Consider the following 22,793-nt stretch of genomic DNA (forward strand, 5'->3'; position numbering starts at 1 on the left):
ATAGGTTGGCTAATATAAATGGTATCTACAATACTAGTAAATCACTCAGTTTTTATTTTAAGCTGAAATATTGTAAAGGTAATACAACATTATCAAGCCTATAATCACTGCATCACACTTTCTAATTAATAAGTAATTCTTCGCACACCTAGAAAGTACTTTGTTGTTTGACTTCTGCCAATGTAACTTGTAACTATATTGCCTCTAAAAATATAAAATTCCCTTATAGAAAACTAAACTCTCAGTGGCATTAGAAAATAAAAATAACGGGGAATTTAAATAAAGACAATAATTCAATTAAAACCCAACACTTGTTAAGGCATAGATCGCAGTTAGTTGCATTTTATCACAGCAGATTGTTTGAAAGACATAGAGTAGAATAAAATCCAAATGGATCAATGAGCACAACATTTACAAATAAAAATAAATATTCTCCATGGTCATTCCAATATTTGCACAAGATTATTTAAAGATATGGCACTATTTCAGTATTTTTAACAGCATACAACGTATATTTTATCACAAACCAAATAAAAGTTACTGTAATTGAAAACTAATTATTTTAGCTTATTTACACTAAACTAAGACATATCTATTCTAAAAAGACCAAACAAACTCAGTAAAATATAACAGTGATATAAACATGACAAACTGGCATCTTTCTTTACACGCATCAAACACTTTACTTACCATTTCAAACGAGGCACAGTTAGTAAAAATCCTGCTGAACAAAGCGGGACCCACCCATAATAATTGGTTCATAATGGAAAGGAAAGCACTTTGTAACGTAAGCAAGAACAAAGAGTAGAGTACCTACTCTAAGGGAGGTATTATTTACCTGAATAAAAAATTACAATAAATATAAAAACTAAACAAATGTTTGGGTTCCATATAAATAATAATTGTTTTTGCAGTACACGGTTTTGCTTGGAAACATGTTGTTTTAGTAGTGTACGAAGTTAGAATTTGTATAAAACAATGAAGAACTTAGCGGTGCTTACAAATAGGGCGTACCCGATGCGACAACAGTGATATGATATGATTGGTTATTATAAACAACATTGCTTTATACATGTGACATCCCATGAAATGTTAACCAATTGCGTTCACCCAGCAATTACACCCAGGGAGGTTTCTTCACATAAAAAATTGTCTTCCTAGAGGACAAAAGGCAGTAGCCTAATAGCTATTTACCTTACAAGTGTAGTAAGAACGTTTTTACATCACGCAGGTGAATGTTGTGCAACGAGCAGAAGGGAGTTGCATAATTTGCCTAAGTGATGTAAACACGCTTTTGCGAAACGTGTAACGTACAAGATTTTACCTGACCCGACAATATACAGGGGGTTACGTGCAATATTTTTCACTATCCATTTCACTCATCTTCTAACAGTAACGTTCTTTTACAAACAAAAGCTAGGTTAGGAAAATTCTTTAAAGCATAACAATAAAATGCAAGCACACAGCTGATTTCTAGCGTTATACGTTGTTGACTCCAAAGAGGTATAATTTTTTAAGTTGAGCACTCAATGTTATTTAAATGGATTTCATTACTTCACCGAGTGAGTTTTTAAAACACTTCACTCGTGAAGTAAAGAAGTTGTATTCATCACGCTTGGGATAGGGAAGTTATACTGTAATGGCGGGTTAGGTAAAATCATTTTAGTGACATCAAGATACCAATAATTTTCTTCAGCAATGGTGTTTTTTTTTAGCCATGGAGTATGGTATGAATAAATAAGTGAACATGTGCAATCACACAAACAAATAAAAAGATTAAAATATACAAAGACTCATTTGCCTTCTCTAATGTGTAAAACATGTAAACCCTAAACATTGTATAAACCCATTCAATGTACAGTCAAAACTCTAGTTTTATTTTTATTGATAAACCTATTACTAGAGATTAAAAGCTAGAATGATTTTTGATAAAAAAAAGTAAATAGTATTTCTACATCACACGCTATAAACACACAGCTTTCCATTAGATAAAGTTTAGGCTATTACTATTCAGGCTCGACTTGTATAACCAATCTTTTTTTAACCTAAGCGGTTAAATTTATTTGACAAGCTATACGAGTATTGTTTTTGAAATCTCAAATCACTTTTTCAAACAATATCATCTACAGGTACTGTGATTAATTTAGAGACAAACCGCCAGTAAATTTAACACTCTCAATGAAAACAAGTTACCGATAACTAGAAAACAATATAAAATTCTAGTCTAAGATTGTTACGAGTTTGGGTCATCTTCTTGATTGTCTGATAAAGGTGTTTCTTCTTCTTTACCATCAGCAGTTTGACTCAACTCTCTGAAAAAATACATATGTATATCAAAGTCATGTAGGAAATCATCCTTAAGCAGCTTATAGACAGGGACAGTAGAGACGGCAAGTAGCTGGCTGCAAGTACTTGCCATTTGCACTTACTGCATACTTTCCTTTTGTATAGGCGTACTTTCCTTTCCAGCGGCAAGTATTTGCTGGCTGTAAGAAAACTCAAACATGTTTGATTTTACTGGACTGGCCGCAGTAGTGGGTCACGTGACCACTGGTGGCCAGGACTTTCCTGTCAAAACGTGTACTTGCCGCCAATAGAGCAGAGTGGCAAGTGAAATTATAGTTGGATCAGTTGATCGTGTTTATAGAAGTGACAAAGTTGTTTGTTAAAAGTACAAAGTTCGTTTGTTTAAAATGTCAGAGTGCCCTGTTGAGAAGAAAAAAAAAACATCAAGTGGAGTTGTGATGACATCATCAAGTTTTTAGAGATCTATCAGATCCAGAACAACAACACATTCAGCAATTGCTTCATTAAACGTTTTACAAAATTCTTCATCACAATCAGGCATTCTAAACACAATTAAATCCAACTATCGACTCCATTCACTCGCGATTTCAAAGCAGACTGGCTGTAAGCTCTTTTCTTGACACTGGCCACCAATACTTAGCCAGTGTATAGGAAAACATACGGCAAGTGACGTAAAGGACAGTACTTGCAGCCAGCAACTTGCCGTCTCTACTGTCCCTATCTATACGTTGCTTTAAAGCCATGTTTGTACGAGGCCAGTTGGCGGGCAGGCTACTTGCCTCAGGTAACTTGAAATACAGAGGCAAGTAACCTGTCTACTCTACTGACCTCGTGAAAACAAAGCTTAAAGCTGTATTTACATGAGGCCAGTTGGCAGGCAGGTTACTTGCCTCAGGTAACTTGAAATACAGAGGCAAGTAACCTGTCTACTCTACTGACCTCGTGAAAACAAAGCTTAAAGCTGTATTTACATGAGGCCAGTTGGCAGGCAGGTTACTTGCCTCAGGTAACTTGAAATACAGAGGCAAGTAACCTGTCTACTCTACTGACCTCGTGAAAACAAAGCTTAAAGCTGTATTTACATGAGGCCAGTTGGCAGGCAGGTTACTTGCCTCAGGTAACTTGAAATACAGAGGCAAGTAACCTGTCTACTCTACTGACCTCGTGAAAACAAAGCTTAAAGCTGTATTTACATGAGGCCAGTTGGCAGGCAGGTTACTTGCCTCAGGTAACTTGAAATACAGAGGCAAGTAACCTGTCTACTCTACTGACCTCGTGAAAACAAAGCTTAAAGCTGTATTTACATGAGGCCAGTTGGCAGGCAGGTTACTTGCCTCAGGTAACTTGAAATACAGAGGCAAGTAACCTGTCTACTCTACTGACCTCGTGAAAACAAAGCTAAAACTGTATTTACATGAAGCCAGTTGGCAGGCAGGCTACTTGCCTCAGATAACTTGAAATACATTAGAGGCAAGTAACCTGTCTACTCTGATACTTGATTCTATATATTTATTTGCTTAAAAATTCTGTAGCATACTTGATTCTATATACTTACCAGCTCACTTAAGAATCATACAAAATCAAAGGTCACAACACTTGTCAAACTTCCAATCTCATATACCAACCACAGTGTTAACAATACCCAACCAATACAAAGACATAACCCACCAACGGTCTTTGCACTCAAATGAAAAGACACAGACAATATGTTTAATCAGGCTACAAAGACAAACCAGTCCCTAACCATGCAACCAACCACAATACCAACAGTTTTAGTTTTAACCATATTTTGCCTCTCAAGTTTCAAGAGCTCTACACCTTAACTGTGATCTCTCCCACCTCAGATGATGGCAACCCTCCTATCAGTGGTTTACAGAATCCAGGAATCACTTAAATCTTACCTTAAGTTAATTCCCCTCCCAACACCTTCCTTGAGCATGCTTAAGGGCTATAACCAGTGAATTGGTTATACTCTTAATCTTGTATACATAAAACATTTTTTGCAGAGACTTTTTTTATGCAAACCTGGAGGTTGGCACAACAAAATCCTACGCCACCATTACAATATCCCTTTCTATGTGAATGAAAAAACAGTCAGTGACTATAAATATTTCAATCTTGTGTGTTGTGTTTCCTACTGAGAAGACTCACCTACTGATTAGGTAAGCCTACTCCTCCTATCAAAAACCAATTCCATATAAAGTTTATCAATTTACAAACTATAAACTAGCATCAACTTTTTAAAATAAATAAACACAACTTTGTTAAAAGTTAAAATGCCTGCCAAAAACTGCCTTAGAAATAGTAGATTTAGGTATATTTGTTTAAAAAAAGATTTAAACATTTTTGTTTGTTATCTCTATGCATCAATTGGACCTCGCCAACAAGTTTTTTAAACTTGGTGAGGCCAAGCCGTTGTAATTTCTTTAATAAATATATTTTAATTTGAATCTTTGAATTTGAATGAGGATTATTTACTACATTATCGGTCTTCTGGTGAGAGCAGTGTAAATCAATATTTACACTATTTACAAAACCAGATGTTATACCTATTTTACAATGTGGTATCCTCAGTCTCAGCTTTACCACTGAGGACGTCTTGTTGTAGAACGGATTAAACGTCTGGTCTTGCAAATACCAATTGGATGCCTCTCACCGAAAAGACCAAGAATTTAGCGATGACACCTGCCACTCAAACCTACGAATGTAGATGAGAAATAATAATTATGCCTTTGAGGCATTTAAACATTTTAAAACCGAAATGGCAATGAATAATTTGTCTAGTCAGGCTCACAAACTGGACACTTCCCAACAATAAAAACAAAAAACTATTCCCATGTTCTATGTGTTATTTTCATCTCATTTCCAAAAAAACAAATTAAAATGTATATACAAATTTTACAAATCACAAATTAAAACAAGAATTATTATAGCTATTTACCTTACAAGTGTAGTAAGAGCGTTTGCATAATTTACCTAACCCGACAATATACAGGAGGTTAGGAACAATATTTTTCAATTAGGGCATACACGATGCGACAACAGTGATATGATATGATTGGTTGTTCTATAAACAACATTGCCTTATACATGTGACATCCCATGAAATGTTAACCAATTGCGTTCACCCAGCAATTACACCCAGGGAGGTTTCTTGACATAACAAATTTTCATCCTAGAGGATCAAAGGCAGTAGCCTAATAGCTAATTACCTTACAAGTTTAGTAAGAACGTTTTTATATCACGCAGGTGAATGTTGTGCAACGAGCGGAAGGGAGTTGCATAATTCGCCTAAGTGATATAAACACGCTTTTGCGTAACGTTTAACGTACAAGATTTTACCTGACCCGACAATATACCGTACAGGGGGTTACGTGCAATATTTTTCACTATCAATTTCACTCATCTTCTAACAGTAACGTTCATTTACTAACAAAAGCTAGGTTAGGAAAATTCTTCAAAACATAACAATAAAATTCAAGCGCACAGCTGATTTCTAGCGTTGAACGTTGTTAGCTCCATAGAGGTTTATTTTTTAAGTCAAGCACTCAATGTTATTTAAATGGGTTTCATTACCTTACCGAGTGAGTTTTTTCCAACTTTACATCACTCGAGAAGTAAAGGAGTTGTATACATCATGCTTGGGATAGGGAAGTTTAACATGGCGGGTTAGGTAAACACCTTAAATGTCAGGTAATGTTGTAGATTTAATGAAATTTTACTGGCTTTAATTAGCTTATTCTGTGAAAATGTTTACAAAAGTTCTTTGGTGGTGTAAAAAGTTGTAAATAAATACTAAAAGTGATTCATTGTAAAACAATGTGAGCATTATTTATGCTTTTTGCCATCACCAGAATAAAAGCCAAAAAAGCTTTTTATCTCCAAATGTTAAAATTTCACACTAGGAATTGACAATTACTTCAAAAAACTAATAATGTGTGTTGCTCAACAATGAACAGTTATTCTTATAGGCTACATAATTCAGTAATAGTTTGTTCCGTGGACCCTCCATAAGCAAACATTTTTACTCACCAAGGATTCGAGGAAGGATAAAGAGAGGATATTTTTAATATCTACCACTTTATAAAAAAAATTTAAGACTACAATTTCATTCGTTTAAAAAAAAAAGAAATAAAAACTTCTCACTGCAGTGTTTTTTTTTTTTTTTTTTTTTTAATAACAATAGCCCCATGTTAAATTGAAACGAAGACAAACAAAATATTGAATCCAGAATAACCATGAAGCCAATACATTTACCCTCAAATAAAATCTGTATACCTCTCAGTTTCTATTGGTGGTATCAGTAAACACGGAGTAGTTTGAAAACCTGAAAGCAGTTTAGAGAATGAAAATGCACTAAAATTGAATACTTAAAGCACAAAATGATTTACTAACAAGCATGCTTAAGTAATGTTTACACGTGTGTAAAACTTGTACATATCCAGAAATGTGGTTAGGTTTAAGTGTTAGCCTCCTACATTCAATTTAGCCACAAAGTTGCTTATACTGTACAATAAGAGATAAATGGAACAATTTGCATTGTAACATATTGCAACAGCAAAATGTATCATCCTCTATTCAAATCAACAGTCTTGGAGCTTTACCATATCTAAATACACCTACACAATAGACTATGGCATCTTGACTTAAAGTGTAGTAAGGTGAAAACACTAGGGAATGGTGATCACTGTGAATATACTGTGGCAGTGGGAGAATAAGAAAACTTTTATATTTTTGTGGTGCCTGGTTATGTAACATATTTTTTTTATAAACATGGTGAGTAAGACCATAGACAAAAAGAATGAAATATAGACCGTCAGCTGTGCTGCGGTTACCATAGGTTCTGGCGCACGCCGCTTGGAGCACCACGGTAGTTACGGCGTACACGCTACGTAAACTACAGCGGTGTGCGCCGGAACCTATGGTAACCATGGCAACCGCAGCACGGCTGACAGTCTATATTTAATTCTTTTTGTCTATGGTAAGACCTTGCTAAAAGCCTCATCTACTTTGCAAACTTCAATGGACCTCGTGAAAATTGTTCAGACATTTTTGGAAAATATAAGATCTGATGAAGGTCTCAAAAGCATTATCATAGACACTTCAGAACTTGCAGAAGAAATTGGTGTTTCTGTTGAATTTAAAGTTTGTCCAAGGAAAACCAAGAGGGAATAGTCTCCTATGAGAGAGAAGATTTAGGCTGTGGTTTCCTAGACGCGTAATAGATGCGCAGCGGTTTAGATGCGCTGCGGCTTTTATCCAGGTCCCAAAACGCAGCCGCCGTGAGTGGTTTCCTAGACTGCGTACAATACACACGGTTGGTGCGTAACATAAGATCACGTGAGAGATTACTAGTGGCTACTATTATGTTATACGATGATTTAGATAATGAAATACTTTGGTACTAAACCCTTCGAAGAAGCGTAAGCAGTGAAAAGTACATGATTTAAGAACTGTACGTGGCCCTCACGAATGTTTTAACAGTAGTATTAAAGCAAACATGTCAATTTAAAATTTAAACAATACATCTTAATTTACCCTCTCCAACTTTGCTTTTACTGTTATTATATTTACCTATTCAGGATTTACCGAATCGACGAAAATACCTTTTACGAGTACAACTGCAATAAGTATTTCATACTTATACGCCAACCCCGTAAGAAGAACGGGCATGTACTCTGCTAGTAATTAATATAGGCTAAAAAATATTTAAAATTTTAAAGAACATGTAAAAAATAGTTGTCAACATTAGGTTTATTTACAAAGTACAACAATAAGAAAATATGTGAGGACAAATTAATTGTCGGGAACATTTTATAAGGGAATTAAATATTAAAATTACACATTATGGGGAAACGAACACTACATAGCAAATTAAATCAAATGTAATACTATAAACATTTTTATTGTATGATCAACGTACTTCCATAATATGCCATTAAAAGAGACAAGTTCAATCAATTTTTCGTTGATGTCGGAGAATTTTGCCTCCTGGACAACATTTACTTCCGAATCCATTGCACAAGACGTCTAAAACGCAGCGTAACTCAGATTCGACTGCTCTGGAAGCAGTCGGTCAAATACGCAGCTATTGGTGCGCGCGTATTAGATGCGCGCGCATTAGATACGCAGCCTTGGAAACCGCTTACACAAAACTCCATAAGACAAGTGTGCTGCGTATTAGATGCGCACACGCAGCCTAGGAAACCACAGCCTAACAGAATCAAGCTGATAACATTCTGGTAACATTCAAAGAGGAATTTTTCTTTTTGGTGTTAGTTACAGCAATCAACTCACTTAAAGAGAGGTTTGAACTCATGTAGAACCACAGCTAGGGTTTTAGTTTTCTGTATGACATTAAGAATCACCAGGCATAAGACAAGAAGACTTTAAAAGACACCTGCATACAACTTTACAATGCTGTGGAGGAAAACTGTAACCTAGACATGACGATTCAGGGTTTTTCTCAGGCATTATTGGTGAATCTACGAATTTGAGTACAAAATCTACTTAGATTAATTATCTAAAGTGTGGTTGGAAACAAGAGTTTTTACCGTAATCCTTATTTTTAGACTTGGTAGAACTGTTAAACCAATCAGCAGACCGTGATGATGCTAGTGATATGTTAGAGAAACAATGTGACATAATAGAGCAACAAGTTTGAAAATATCCTACCTTAGTTTTCTGGCACTGCACAAACCATCGATTAGAAGATTGAGTGATTGTAAGAAAAGTAGTAGCAATCAACTATTTACAAATTATAATGAATAGAATAAGTTTTATTCGCTCCATAGCAAATCCTCTAAAATTTCAGCGAAGTTGCTGATTGTTTAAATGAGCTTGACATGCAACTAAAACAAAATTGGATGAATTCTCAGACGATACTGCCAGGCCAGACTGGAAAATGTTTAGCTACACCACTGACCTTCTTTTGATGTTCAAAATAAACATCAATCTCAAGACGGAAGTTAAAGTTAAAATTAAAGTTAAAATGTATTTTAAGGTTATTGTTTACCTGTAAGCAACGTCTAAAGGTCTCCTTGACTGATCTTTACAATGCATTTTTCTCCAGTAAAGAATCACTCCAATAGCAAAGATTACAACCAAAGCTCCAGCAATAACTCCAACAACTAAAACACAAAAAGAAAGTTACACAGATTAATAGATTAATTACAATTTCAAGAGTAAAAGGTAGATCATAAGCAGAATAATCAAACATCAGGTGGAATGCAAACAATGCGAACAAAAAACATTGGATTTTAAGCAAGACTTAATTACTCATGAGTTTCAACTCCTCGGGGACTGGTTCACAGTAAATGGTCTATCTATGAATGTGTCAAAGACACAACTAATTCACTTTTCAGTTGCTAATGAGAATAGAGACATTGTTGTAAATTCAAACCAAACATCAATATATTCTCAAAACTCAGTTAATTACCTTGGAATTGATATAGATTGGCAACTTAATTGGCAAACAAACATTAAGAATCTATCAAAGAGACTCAGATCAGCTATACTTGTTCTTCGGGTAATTCGACATACTACAAATTTAGACACACAATTAGCAGTATACCACGCTTATTTTTCTTCCATTATGAATTACGGTTTAACGGTATGGGGTTCTTCTAGTCATGCCGAACAAATTAAAAAAGAGCAGTTAGAGTCTTAGCGAAAGTGTCTCGGATTACTCACAGTAAAGAGTTTTTCATTCAGTTTAAAATTCTTACTTTGTATAGTTCTTATATCTTTAAACTAGCTTTAATGGTTAAAAGTGATTTTGACACATTCATGGAAGATCAACATGCCCATCCTCACAACACTAGATTTAAAAACAATATAAAACCAGTTCAACACAGACTTAAAGTATTCCATTTATCTCCTCAGTACATGGGCCCAAAAATATATAACAAATTACCTTCTTCAATTAGGGACACTGATTCATTCCCTAAATTCAAAAAGAAGTTAAAAAACTTTCTTTTGGAGAAGGCCTTCTTCTCATTGGAGGAATATATGGAAGCTATGTAGATGTTAAGGCTCAGCAATGAAATTTATTTTAGTAATAATTTTAGTATAATAGAGACTATAAAATATTGTAACAATGACGAATCACCTGTCTGAATATGATGTTATGTGATTATTGGAAAATAAATAAATAAATAAATAAATAAATAAATGCAGGACCTCAATAACTCAAACCTTAATACCTTGAATTCCTTTAAATCTTGGATGAATTTATCAAATTCCCTTAAAATACTAGAATCTCATAATGATAAAGTACAAGTCAGGGTTTCAAATATTTAACCATGATAAATGTAATTTTAACGTTTTGTAATCAATTATTTGCTTAATTAAGTTGCTTTGCTACGTTTTGCCAAGGTCATATTCATATATCTAAACACATCAACTAAGCTCCAACTATTTGATCAAGAAAACTGTTAATACCACTATCACTGGGACTGGAACACAATGTAGTGTGTTTGAGTAAAGGATGAGTGCAGAATGGAGTGAGATACTTTATACTGGCTAAGAGCAGCTGTTTCTTAAGCCAGAACGAGTCATTGAGAGACCAATGATGAAGTACAACAGGGTTCAGTTTTGAACCAGCGACCTTTAGATTATCAGCCAAGCACTATAACCACTCAGCTTTCAGTTATAGACAATCTATACTGCATACCAATTTGTAGATAAAAGTTAACAATATCCAACCTATGATGATAGTAAAAAAATCCTGGGAGGACTCACTTTCAGGTCAAAACGACTGGGTTGGTAATAATGTTAGTAAAACTTTTTTTAACTGAAGTCAGCAGTTTTCACTGCCACTGTACCTCACGCACCTCTTTTTCTACTAACAGCCTTAATCACTTCCCGTACTCACCCATCTCCTTAGATTTAGTGTATCGTACGTTCACGTATAGGATGGTCAATTCAACAATGCCTAAATGACGGAGTTAATATGTTACCGTTTTGTTAGACCGTGAATGAGTGACTGCAGCAGTCAAATCGCTGTTTTTAAAGAAATGGTTTAGTGTTTAATATATTTTTTAACTCTGTTTATTAGTACTTTGTAAATACTGTGTATTAAATAGGCCTAACAATAATTGTTATTTTAAAATTATTATGTTCTCCTAGTTTATGTTAAATGATGAAATTTGATGCAAATCCAAAGAAAAAATTATAGTCTACTAATTGTGAGTTAAAATGGATTTTGTTGAACGTAATCGGATTGACGGACTACTTCAAAGTATAGAACGTGAAGAGAATAGTGATTGTGTAAGAAGACCCTTAGGAATTTTTTGTTGAGGACTCTTCAACAAATAAACAACGGTTTCATGATGAAGGAGACAAAACAACAATGACAATGATGAAGTTGAAGACTTAAAAGGTATTTTACGTTATTATAGACTTAGACGAACGTTCCAATGAAGATAACAGAGAAAATCTACCCGGTGAAGATAAAAATAATTAAAAAAATGAAGAAATTCCAGGTATTTTTTAGATTGAAATTTAGATTACTTAGAAAGTTCAAGTCTCAAGAGTAGAACTGAAGAATTTATTTTCCAGGGAATGGATTAGCATATGTTAGTAAAGCTTTGGGTGTGCAATGGGATGTCCAACCTACAAGACAAAGTTTAGGTAGAAATAGGAATATTCTGTGGATGAGAATAGGTCATTCAAGTAATAAAACAAATTTTGAATGAATTTGCGTGACTTGTGGTCAAATGATTGGTTTGGAGTTGAGTTTTTTTTCTAGCGAGTATGTCTCAATCAAGGTTTCAGTTCCTGCTTAGAACCCTTAGATTCGATAACATAAGAACACAAGATGATATAAAGGTGCATGACAAAATTGCTCCTATACTAAATTTATTTGAACAATGTGCTGAAAAGAACATAAAACTATGTTCTAAATGAGTATGTAACAGTGGACGAGATTATAAAATCCCCTACATGTCCCCTAGGTGTAGATACAGTTGATTGTTACAAACAAAATTACTCAGTTTCTAGAATCACCAATCGCTGGTCAATGTCAGTGTTTTTCGCATTGCTGAACATAACAGCTCTGAACAAACTTAATTTTGAAGGAAAACCGAAATCAGCCAAAAATGACTACAAGATTATTTTTGAAGAGCCTTGGAATGGATCTGTGTAGAGACATGACATCAAGAATATTTGTTCGTGGAACACCCCGGTTTTACCAAAGAACTAATCTGCTGACTACATGGAGTATAAATGCCACGGACCCACGTTGTACAAAAATGAAATTGCGTAATGAAATTGAATTTTTTGTACTAAACAACATTAGATTATTCCATGTTATTTTTTTATTTGGTAATAAAATAAATCAATTTTATAGCAAAATAAAGCTATTTTATTAGTCCCAGTCAAAAAGACTGACTGTCTTTGCGAGAGGCTTTCTGTTCGGGATGAGCTCATCCAACGTAGAACACGTCATGATGGGAGGCTTCACTTTACAAGGGTCACCTTGGAATCATTTCAACGTTGTTATGGTTTTACAGTCCTTAATATTTTAGATTTTGTTTTATATTTTACTACAATTATTTCACCGCACCCTGAAACATTATTATCTAACAATGAAAACGGGTTTTTACTTACATTTTATGTGATATTACATATTTAAGGTTTTAAGAGCTTTAAATTGATACCCAATACGCAATTAAAAATTTATATTTACGAGTCGATTTGCTGCACAAAAAACCCAACAAATTCTTTTAATAATATAGATTCCTCTAAAGACTCCTACACATAACCTTAAAGTTGTAGTTTTTATTTCAAAACATATATTGAAGATTTATTCCAAACTTGTTCGTACTAAAAAAAAAATGAATTTGACGCTTAAAATTGTGTTTAATCAATGTTTTGTATGAAGTAGAATAACCTCAATGGCTAATCTTAGGTAATAACCTGGAACCAATTATTGGGAAAGAAAAGTTTCTCTTATTTTGGACCCACATTGTACAACGGACTACCCGAGAGCCTAAAAACCTTTAAGAATAAGTTAAAAATGTTCCTAAAAGATATAAACTTTTAGTTGTAAGTAAAGTAGTTTAATGACAAAAGTTGTTCTGAAAAACTGATACGTATTAGAGAAACGCTGGCTAATAAAGAAATTTTCATTTATTTTTATTTATTTATTTAAAGGCCTTGAGTGAGTCCTTACCCTTTCAATTCGAAGCGAGTTTAGCAGGGTCAATTACCCATCAAGCAAAATGTGATTTGTTGAATTTGGTTTCAACAGTTTGAAATTTCCAAACAAATTTGGTGAAATAATGCCCTAAGTATATATATATATATATATATATACAATTGTTTAGATAAAGGGCTACTATTATAAATAATGAAGAAAGCATATTAACTCAGTACCCTGAAATTATTTTTATTTTTAAAACTCTACATGTTTCGACCTTTAGGCCATTTACAAGAGAGTAAATTACTCTCTTGTAAATGGCCTAAGCATGTAGAGTTTTAAAAATAAAAATAATTTCAGGGTACTGAGTTAATATCCTTTCTTCATTTATATATATATATATATATATATATATCTTTGAAAACAATACATTTTTATCGTGACTCCAAATTACTAGTGAACAAATAGTAATAAATATGTTTGTATAGAATACAAAAAACAAATCAATTAACATTTTGGGCCGCTTTCCCCAAATCAAGTTTAACTTAATCTCGGTTAACTTTAATCAGTTAACTTTAATCTACATAGGTTCTGGTTTGCTATTTCTTAACTTATTTCCAGTTCAATTTATTTTAGGTTATGTTTAACAAACGTCAAACAAGGATATTTGCCATTGCCCTCTGCCGATGCCGAACGTAACAAGTCACCCAAGAGCCAATCAAAATCAAGCTATTATTCTTCTCTCCTGGTTTAACCCATGGATCGCCAGTTAAACCACCTCACCCCTAGGGTTAACTTAAACCTAGTTTAAACGGAGAAATTATTTTGGGGAAAGTGAATCTGAGGTTAAACTAGAGTTTAAACCGCGATCAGAGTTAAACTTGATTTTTGGAAAGCGGCCCTAAGAAGGACTTAATTCCTTATTGTTATGAGAGAGATGTAAACGTGAGAACATTGTTTTACCATACCTAAGTATATGAAGATATTATGGTCTTGTTCGGGTTTACTGGATACCAATACGTCCTGAAAATAAAGAAACAATTAAATAAAAACATTATGCTACTAATACTAATTGTAGAAATTAAACATTAATTAGACCAATTCGTATATACCAAGGAAAAATGTGGTTCGGATTCCACTATAAACTGTAGGTCCCTTAGTTGCCATAAGCTGTATGGGCTATTAATTAACAGCTGTGTCTAAGGAATGTCGGCCTTAGTCACTAACAAGACAACAAGATCGCTCCACTTATCCTACACTCATCTCCATTCATACTTGGCTTAAAATACCTACTATGTATGGTCACCATTTCATTGAACAATATTAATATGTAGTATTGTTTATCCTATTGTCTTTACAACCTGAAGCTGTCAAGATGGCAAATAGTTAAAATAATCGGTACTTTGGTATTATCCGGAGGCCACTCTTATAGAGCGCAGTTATGTCAGGTTGGGTTTTAATAAATATAAAAACCCAAAATCAAATCAAATGATACCATATGAGTCATACTTTCGCCTGCCAAATCCCCTCCAAGTAGACCAAGGTCAGGTCGTTGACCGGAGCTCGCGCATCACCTGTATATGGGTCCGTATCCTTAGTAATGACTAAACTGGTATCGATCGATTCACAAAACAAGGAAAGTCCTACAAACCTATTTATGATAACCCAACCTAACATAACTGCCGCAGCGTGATCTATACCTACTTGGCGGAGTACAGGCAAGGAAACATTTATACATGAACATTTATTGCATGATTACAAATTATTGTCTTAAGAAAATAAAAAAAAATAAAACAGTAATAGCCAATACAAAAGTATAGCCTATTTCAAACTAACCTTCAAGAAAGAAATGCTTCCATTGGGTTTAAGTGTTGGTAACGGAATTCCCAGGATGTGAGCTGCAAGGGGGTATATGTTGATGTTCTCAAATGGTTGAACAGAGAAATTCTTCTTGAATTCAGGTCCAACTGCCATGAAGAAAGCTCTCATTGAAGGAACCAACGGGTCATAACCATGATTGCCAATCTCAGGAGATTTTACTAGAAATTAACATATTATTACATCAAAGGGAAAATGTGGACGATTTAAGTGTTACTTAAAACAAAATTACATAATAACGAAAACACGAGAGAATACCAACTAAGATAGTAGTGGTCTAAACCAAAATAAAGTGAACCTACGTCAGCACAGAGAAAGATATGGGGTGTGCGACTAAAATGTAATACTGTCTTGTGATTATGCAACCAAATACGTAACCAAATCCATGAAGAGGTAGCATATCTATCTTAAGCTCTTTTTACTCTGCAGCAAACCGCGCCCCGCTGCGTCTGATGGCAGACGCTAGTTTTTTGCGGTAGCTGTGGCAGTGATGAGTATAGAGCTGCCTACTTTAGCAATTCTCTCATCATTAGAAGTGTATAACTGTGTAGTGAGTGTGAGATAACACGAGCTTTAAATCCAGGTGTGACATATATGAGTTTGAATCTAAAGGTGGTAGTAAAAGACACTGATCTGTTCACCCCATCAATTTAGCAAGATCTAATGATGATGATGATGATTCAGAAACTTCTTTAAAATTAGGAGTGACAACAATGACAAGTTCTAAAACTATTTTCTTACGTCAATTACTTCGTTTGATGTACTTTTCTTCAGTTTGAGAGCAAACATTCATTGATTCTCCATTACTTTGAGGAATCAACTTCTCCGCAGAGGAAAGATATTATCATAATGGAAGCAGTTGACTAAGTTGATGGTAAGTTGATGGAGGCAGTTGAGCATAATGGCGCAGTTGCGCCATTGCAGGGAAACGCTGATTATAAAAGCTTCCCATGAACACTGTCTGTGTACTTTGAGGCCGAACATTTCTGCAGGTTGTAGGTTTACCATCGTGCGTCTTTAAATCTAGCCCACGTCAGCGACCTGTGCCGCATAGTATAAAAGCTCTCATATAACTAAATGCATTGAACAAGCCACTAAGTATAAAAGAAGCCTTACAGTTACACAACTAATAGATCTAGCTACCAACTGGGGTATTGGTGGTCTGGATCCAGGAACAGGTAGCCTAAATCAGCACACAGCAAGATAGGGGGTGTGCGATTGCAGTGCTTGTATCTCCATCTATCCAACATCTCTGCTTTTGTGTATGCAGTGAAGTTAGCCCCTCTGCTTTGGTCATCCTTCAATGTTGACAATACTTCCTCTTCTTTTCCTGCAATGTATTTGTCTGACTAAGCATTATTTTTATATAGTATTTTAATGACGTCTTTAGTGGACTTGACTAGTTAATATGATAAAAGGGCTAATTTGTCCAGTGTAGGGTTACGTACCTGAAATATAAACTTATTTGGATGATTGTAGGTAACATCAAGCATTATGAAAATTGTAAAAACAATGTCACAGCTTGTTGCACTAGGCCTGAGGAAACAGGTCACAATGATTTGAACAAACAGTAAAAATATCATAGAACCATAAATATATTGTTTAAACGTAACAATGATTTTTTTAAGGACTGTTTATTCTTTAAAATCACAATTTGTGCATAAAAAATATTTTACACAAACTGAACAAAATATTTGAACACAAGAGATAACACTACGAGACGGACTACTATGAACCTGTTCATAAAGAAACACATGTTTAGTTGTAAAAAATCTGGATAAACAAGGTTGTATTGTACACAAATTTTTGTATGTTTAACATTCCTAATAGGAGAGGTAGAAGGTACTCGACCGCACAATTTTATTTGTGGCTAGCAGAACATTGCTGTTCTTCACTTCTTGCATAGTTCAGAATAGTTACCAAGACTATTGAGAGAAAGATGAAAAAGATTCTGATCCCTTTTGCTCAACCAATGTTTCGGATTACTAGCTTTTGAGCTGTTACTATTATGTTATGTAAATGACAGACAGTAAAGGTGTTTTATTGAACAGTTTAAATTGTAACGTTTCTGATAACAGTTTTTTCCTATTTCTGTAGAGCTAAAAAACCCTGATGAGCGAATTATTGAAGTGTCCTATTATAGTTAGGTACTCCAGATTACCTACATGACTTTACAAATAGCTATCTGCTGCTATGATAAGTCTTTTTTAAGAACGGTTAATAATTTTATATACAAATCTTTAATGTGCTTTGAAAATGCCAGAAAGTAGATGGAGCACCACCCCGAAAGCAAAGAGCTGTTCAACTTCTCGTCGTCAAGTGCCTGCAGGACCTTGCTGCTCGGAAATGTGCCACTACAATACGCAAACTGATTTTGCTGCTGCCGAATTCCCAATTAATTTGGATAGTCAGAATCTTGCTGTGTTACATAATTAAAAAGGAGCTACATAATTTAGGTTACCTGGCACTGGAAAGATCTGTAGGTTTGGGGCCACGCCACCACGGATATATAAGTTCCTATTGATGTAAGTGTCCAAGTTAATGTTGTGGCTTGGTACTGGGACAGCCTGGCCGCCATGATCACTCACGAACACAATGTTTAACCGATGCAATAAATCCACCTGAAACAAAAATTAAATGCCCAACAAAAGAAAATACAACAAAAAGTTATTTTTACTAAACATCGTCTATGAACTAAGGTTTTTTTCCAAATAATAATTCCTTTAAGCTTGGTTTCACTTTAATTTCAAGTTAAGAGTGTTCATACACTGAAAAGTGGTAGGCCTATAATAATAGAAAAAATAAAACAAATATAGACCGTATACTGTGCTGTGGTTAGCATAAGTTCTGGCGTCCCGCTAGGATTGCTGTGTAGTTACGGCGCACACCACTGCAGCGTCTGCTGGTAGCATACGGCAAGGAGCTGACGACGGCAGCAAATCGAACACCGAGCGGCATATCGCGGAACCTTCCTTTGACAGTCAATATTTTCTGTTTGTCTATGCTAAAACTTGAGAATCGTTGTATCTAAAATATTCAAATTAAATTATTGTCTTGAATTAAAAGAATTGATGATTCTTAAAATCAAATGGAGTTTGTGAAAAGAAAACAAATCTACTAGTAACTTAATTAATTGCTGCAAAGTCAATATAACTTATCATATGTTACAAATTTGCATGAAGTACTCTTGGTAATTCAAACACTTGATAAATCAAAACTTTCAATCATTCAAAATTAAGGCTTAGTCCTTAAGAATATCTTAATATTTTAAAGTTTTGCCATGCACAATGATACACTCAATATTTCAAAGTCCAAGCAGAGGGCATGCCAATTTTGAACATGCAGTAATTCTATGGTTCATCGGCAAAACACTATAATTCGAAGGGTGGGATTCCTCCTTGTTATAACAGGAAACTATAGCCTACATCCTGTTAGCACAGTAGTTTGTCTTAAGAATGCCATTGATGACACAAAATCCAATAGCAAAAAGCAAACAAAAAATAACAGATTTGTTGTATTTTGTAAATAATTAAAAATAAGCCTTTGTTTGTTGGAAAGTAACTAAAATAAGCTGCTTAATTGATGCCTTACATAATACGGTGATAATACAGTATTTAGAAAATTAACTCTTTGTAGGCTAATTAAAATGTGTTTTTTTTTCAAATCAATAAATCAAACTCTTGCTGAATCAGAACTCTAAATAATTCAAATTATTTGCATGGTCAACCAATTTTGAATTATCAAGAGTCCACTGTACGTAATTGCTGTTAAAATACTGATAAAACTCATAATCACCTCTACAGCTTTGTCCAGTAAATATTGCACTATTTTGTCCACCCGAGCAATCTGACGATCAACCTCGGGTGAATCGGGGCCGTAGCTGTGACAAGTGAGATCTGGCTGCTCAAAGTACATTACACCGAGATTGATGGGTGTCTCTGGATGAGTGAACCAGCTGATGAGAGTGTCTACTCGTGACTCCCAGCTGGTTGACACATTGTATGTGAAATAGTGGGAAGGCAAGGTATGTTGATAAGGTAGATCACAGCCCGGCCACATAACACAACCACTACGCCGACCTCCACCACCACGCTCATTCAGAATCTGATGAAACCAAAATGATCATAGAATAGGTAGCCTAGATACAAATTTTAAAATACAAACGAAATAACCTGGCTACTTACAGTGAGTGATCACAATACAAGCAAACTTTCAGGTTTGGTTAACTTTGCTCAAACAAAAGAAATGTGGAAAAAAGTGATGAAATTGTAAAACACAATTTAGTATTATTCATAGTAACAAAGCTGAAAATATAATTTGTGTAACTAAATTTGTTTTAAACTTTGAGAATAAGGTTTGAGATATTTATTTTTTACTTTTGCATTAATAAGGATTACATCAAACAGACTGAATATGCTTTTCCTCCAAGGTTTTTAATAATAACAAGTATGCTTGCCACATGACTAGACACAAAGAATTTGGAGCACCAACATTTAATTAAATAAAGGTAGAAATGAGTCATAACTTAGGCCTACAGCCTACACATAACTCTTTGTGTATTTGATTGTTACTAATCAATCCTATCAAATTGTATCAGGGGCACCATTTTTGAAATGTTTGACAGTTGAGTTGAGTGTTGAGTCACTCACTTTCCAATAGTTTTGTCGACTCGTTTTTGACTCAACCCTCAACCATTTCAAAAATATTGCTCCAGGTAAGGATCAATGTTTTTATAATCTAGAGACCTACCTAACCTAAAAATAGAATTGATTTTAAACCCACCAGATGGTACTAGCGTCTCAGGGGGCTTGTCAAAAACCGATGAGAACCTCTTCTCCGAATGAGTGGGTGAATGTGGGAGAGCCCCTCACGTCGATTCAAGAAAAATTATAAAATTAGTTTTGAAATTTTTTATTATAAAATTAAATTGTAATAACCTAACCTTACCAACCAAACTTGCTGATTATATAAAAAAGATATAAGATAAAAATCAAAAGAAGGTTTACTAAAAAAAATTCTCAAATTCTAACGAAAGATGTTTAGTTAAGAAGTAATCACAATTTATCCAAAATCAATGACAATATTTTAATACTTTTCATTGAAATGGCAACCATACACGTAGATATTTTAAGCCAAGAGAATGGAGATGAGTGTAGGATGAGTGGCGTGGTCTTGTAGTCTTGTTAGTGACTAAGGCCGACATATTCCTTAGTCACAGCTGTTAATTAAATAGGGGGGGCTACAGATTATGGTGGAATCCGAAACGCATTTTGCCTTGGTATTAACAAATTGGTCTAATTATCAGTATAGTACTGCGGATTTTACTCACTAGTGCCAACGTTAATCCACACCAGGGAACAGGGAATATCACATCCACAGTGCATGCCTATAAATATCCACAATTCATGACCTCCAAGTAGCTGGATTACAGGACGTCGCCGCTGTCCCAGCCATCAAAAAGTTAGTGTCATCGCTGGGGTTCGATCCGGTGACCTCATGGACATCAGCCGAGTACTCTATCCACTACACCACGAACACCGATGACTGCACTCCGTATCGTTGCGGTAATGGTGATCCCTCAAGAGAAGAAAGTGATGTCACACCACCCACTCCTTTGCAAAAGGTTCTCATCGGTTTCTGACCAGGACCCCGAGACACAAGTCCAGATGGTTATTTTTCTTCAAGAGAGTAAGGTAATAAGATAAGATAAACATCAACGTTGCTAAGGTGCAAATTAATATTTTACTCCCAAACAAGTAGCCTACCTATATAAGTTAATAGTTGATACAATTTGTTTTGCTAGAATCCAACAAGAAAATTAATTTATAAGTTACCGTAATCATTATGTTAAAAGCCTAACTTGATCTTTTGATTTTAAAGAAAATGGGGAAATTTGTATAAGACAGATTAGTATGGTGGACAATCAACTGTAAGAAGTATAGCTTAGAAAAAGTTATCTAACTTTAAATAGAGCTATAATTCAATGCAGAGATGTTGATTGAAGTACAGTAGGTAAGCAATATGCCCATGAGATGGAAAGTAAATGAGGCCCTAGGACTTGTCAGATAGCTTAACTAAGACTAGCTTTTAATCTGTAGGGAAACGCTTTAGACCTAAGTGACAAGACCTCAGTCTTATAATAATAAATAAGCATAATATGGGTATATTATGCTATTGTTTGTCAGAGTACCAATATTTATAAGCCTCATTAGAAGGTACTGTTGTGGTATTTTATCTTCAAAGGAGTAAACCAGTCAGTGGCCTGATCCAGATGCTAATTTTAGTGCAATCCAAGATGCTGATCCGAAAACTGATTTAATGCCATCCAACGTTTCGTCTTAACTTAATATCTTAAAACTGATTGGAGAAGTCAGAAGAGGTTCAGTAGTAGTTCAAATAAGTGAAAATGTTGCCATATTTTCAAATGCTTAACTATAAAAAAATATGGGTACACTTCCATATCCGCGAATGAAAATATTGATCGATATATCGTTTGGTTAGTATGGTAAGGTTAACCTAACCAAACGATATATTGAAATAAACAATCGAATAATCAAAATTACTCGTTCGGTTGTTTGTGCCAACAGATATGGAAGTGTACCCAAAAATATAAATCAAAACCAACATTGCTTGTAACTTATAATATTACAAACCTATTATATAAAAATAAAGATGATGTAACATAGGTATTACACATGAAATCTACATGTTTTCATAACTTATTCCATGTGTGTTTATTTAACCTACCCAAATTGGAACAACATCTTCATTGTAGTGAAATAACTCAGGTCCATAACCTATGGATTTGTTGGTTGAAACATCATAAATTTTATTATCCAGAACCCCGTGCACTTCAGTATAGAGTCCAGTTGCAATGGAAAAGTGATTTGGGAATGTCTTTGAGGGGAAAACGCTTAGCATGTAAGGAGAGTGTGAGCTATTCGTTTTTAAATTTAGTAGATTTTCTGTAAGGTTCCTATTAAAATAATCGTACCTAAACCCATCAAAAGAAACTAGTAATAGCAAGGTGTTGTTGTTTGATGGCAAAGCCAAACCAAGAGAAAATATTAAAAGAGTCAATAACAAGTAAATTGTTGATAGATCCATGAGGCGTTTGGTACTAGAAAGGCACTTATTATTTGGCTAATTTTCAAACTACACACTAAGCAAATTTGATTTGAAAAGTCTACATGCTATGAAAAACGTTATGTAATGGTCGATTGCTACTTAGCCTATTTGTTACACCAAACCAAACCAAACTGTAAACTAGACTTTGGACACCTTCCAAATGTTTGAGGTTAAATCTAGTCTAGATGTCAAACACCGACAGTCGACACGCAGACGCCCAAGTTTTATGTCGTCTGCTAGGAGTTTTTTCCATCTTGTTTTCTAGGCGGTATTATTTTATATGCAGCTTCGGTGTGCACTTGCACTGCACACTGCACTACGAGAAATTATTGTGTCC

The 22,793-nt window shown here is 34.7% G+C and overlaps 1 protein-coding gene across 3 annotated transcripts; it reads right to left on the reverse strand.

The window, feature by feature from the left end:
* Nucleotides 1–292: 292 nt before the first annotated feature.
* Nucleotides 293–22,619, reverse strand: LOC128987426 (ectonucleotide pyrophosphatase/phosphodiesterase family member 5-like). Of its 3 annotated transcripts, XM_054408265.1 has the most exons (9): nucleotides 22,076–22,619; nucleotides 19,124–19,432; nucleotides 17,790–17,949; nucleotides 16,476–16,658; nucleotides 15,287–15,489; nucleotides 14,419–14,473; nucleotides 9,323–9,437; nucleotides 6,586–6,634; nucleotides 2,261–2,312 (listed from the first exon to the last, which is right to left on the reverse strand). In XM_054408265.1, the coding sequence occupies exons 1-8, from the start codon at nucleotides 22,433–22,435 to the stop codon at nucleotides 6,589–6,591; spliced, it is 1,431 nt and encodes a 476-aa protein (XP_054264240.1). In that variant the 5' UTR covers nucleotides 22,436–22,619; the 3' UTR covers nucleotides 2,261–2,312; nucleotides 6,586–6,588. The 3 variants fall into 3 exon arrangements, with proteins under 3 accessions (XP_054264239.1, XP_054264241.1, XP_054264240.1); XM_054408264.1 differs by lacking the exon at nucleotides 6,586–6,634 and having other exon boundaries at nucleotides 293–2,312; XM_054408266.1 differs by lacking the exons at nucleotides 6,586–6,634; nucleotides 22,076–22,619 and adding an exon at nucleotides 20,111–20,222 and having other exon boundaries at nucleotides 293–2,312.
* Between the last annotated feature and the right edge of the window lie 174 nt (nucleotides 22,620–22,793).

Source organism: Macrosteles quadrilineatus, unplaced genomic scaffold (assembly GCF_028750875.1).
Source record: "Macrosteles quadrilineatus isolate MER2022 unplaced genomic scaffold, UCM_ALF_1.0 Scaffold_2__2_contigs__length_208266976, whole genome shotgun sequence".
NCBI classification, from domain to species: domain Eukaryota; kingdom Metazoa; phylum Arthropoda; class Insecta; order Hemiptera; family Cicadellidae; genus Macrosteles; species Macrosteles quadrilineatus.

Coding starts and splice junctions, on each gene's coding strand:
- LOC128987426 (XM_054408264.1), bottom strand. CDS start 22,435: ATGGATCTATCAACAATTTACTTGTTATTGACTCTTTTAATATTTTCT. Junction 19,433..22,075: donor AAGATGTTGTTCCAATTTGG/GTAGGTTAAATA, acceptor TGGTTTCATCAG/ATTCTGAATGAGCGTGGTGG. Junction 14,474..15,286: donor GAAGCATTTCTTTCTTGAAG/GTTAGTTTGAAA, acceptor CTTTATTTTCAG/GACGTATTGGTATCCAGTAA.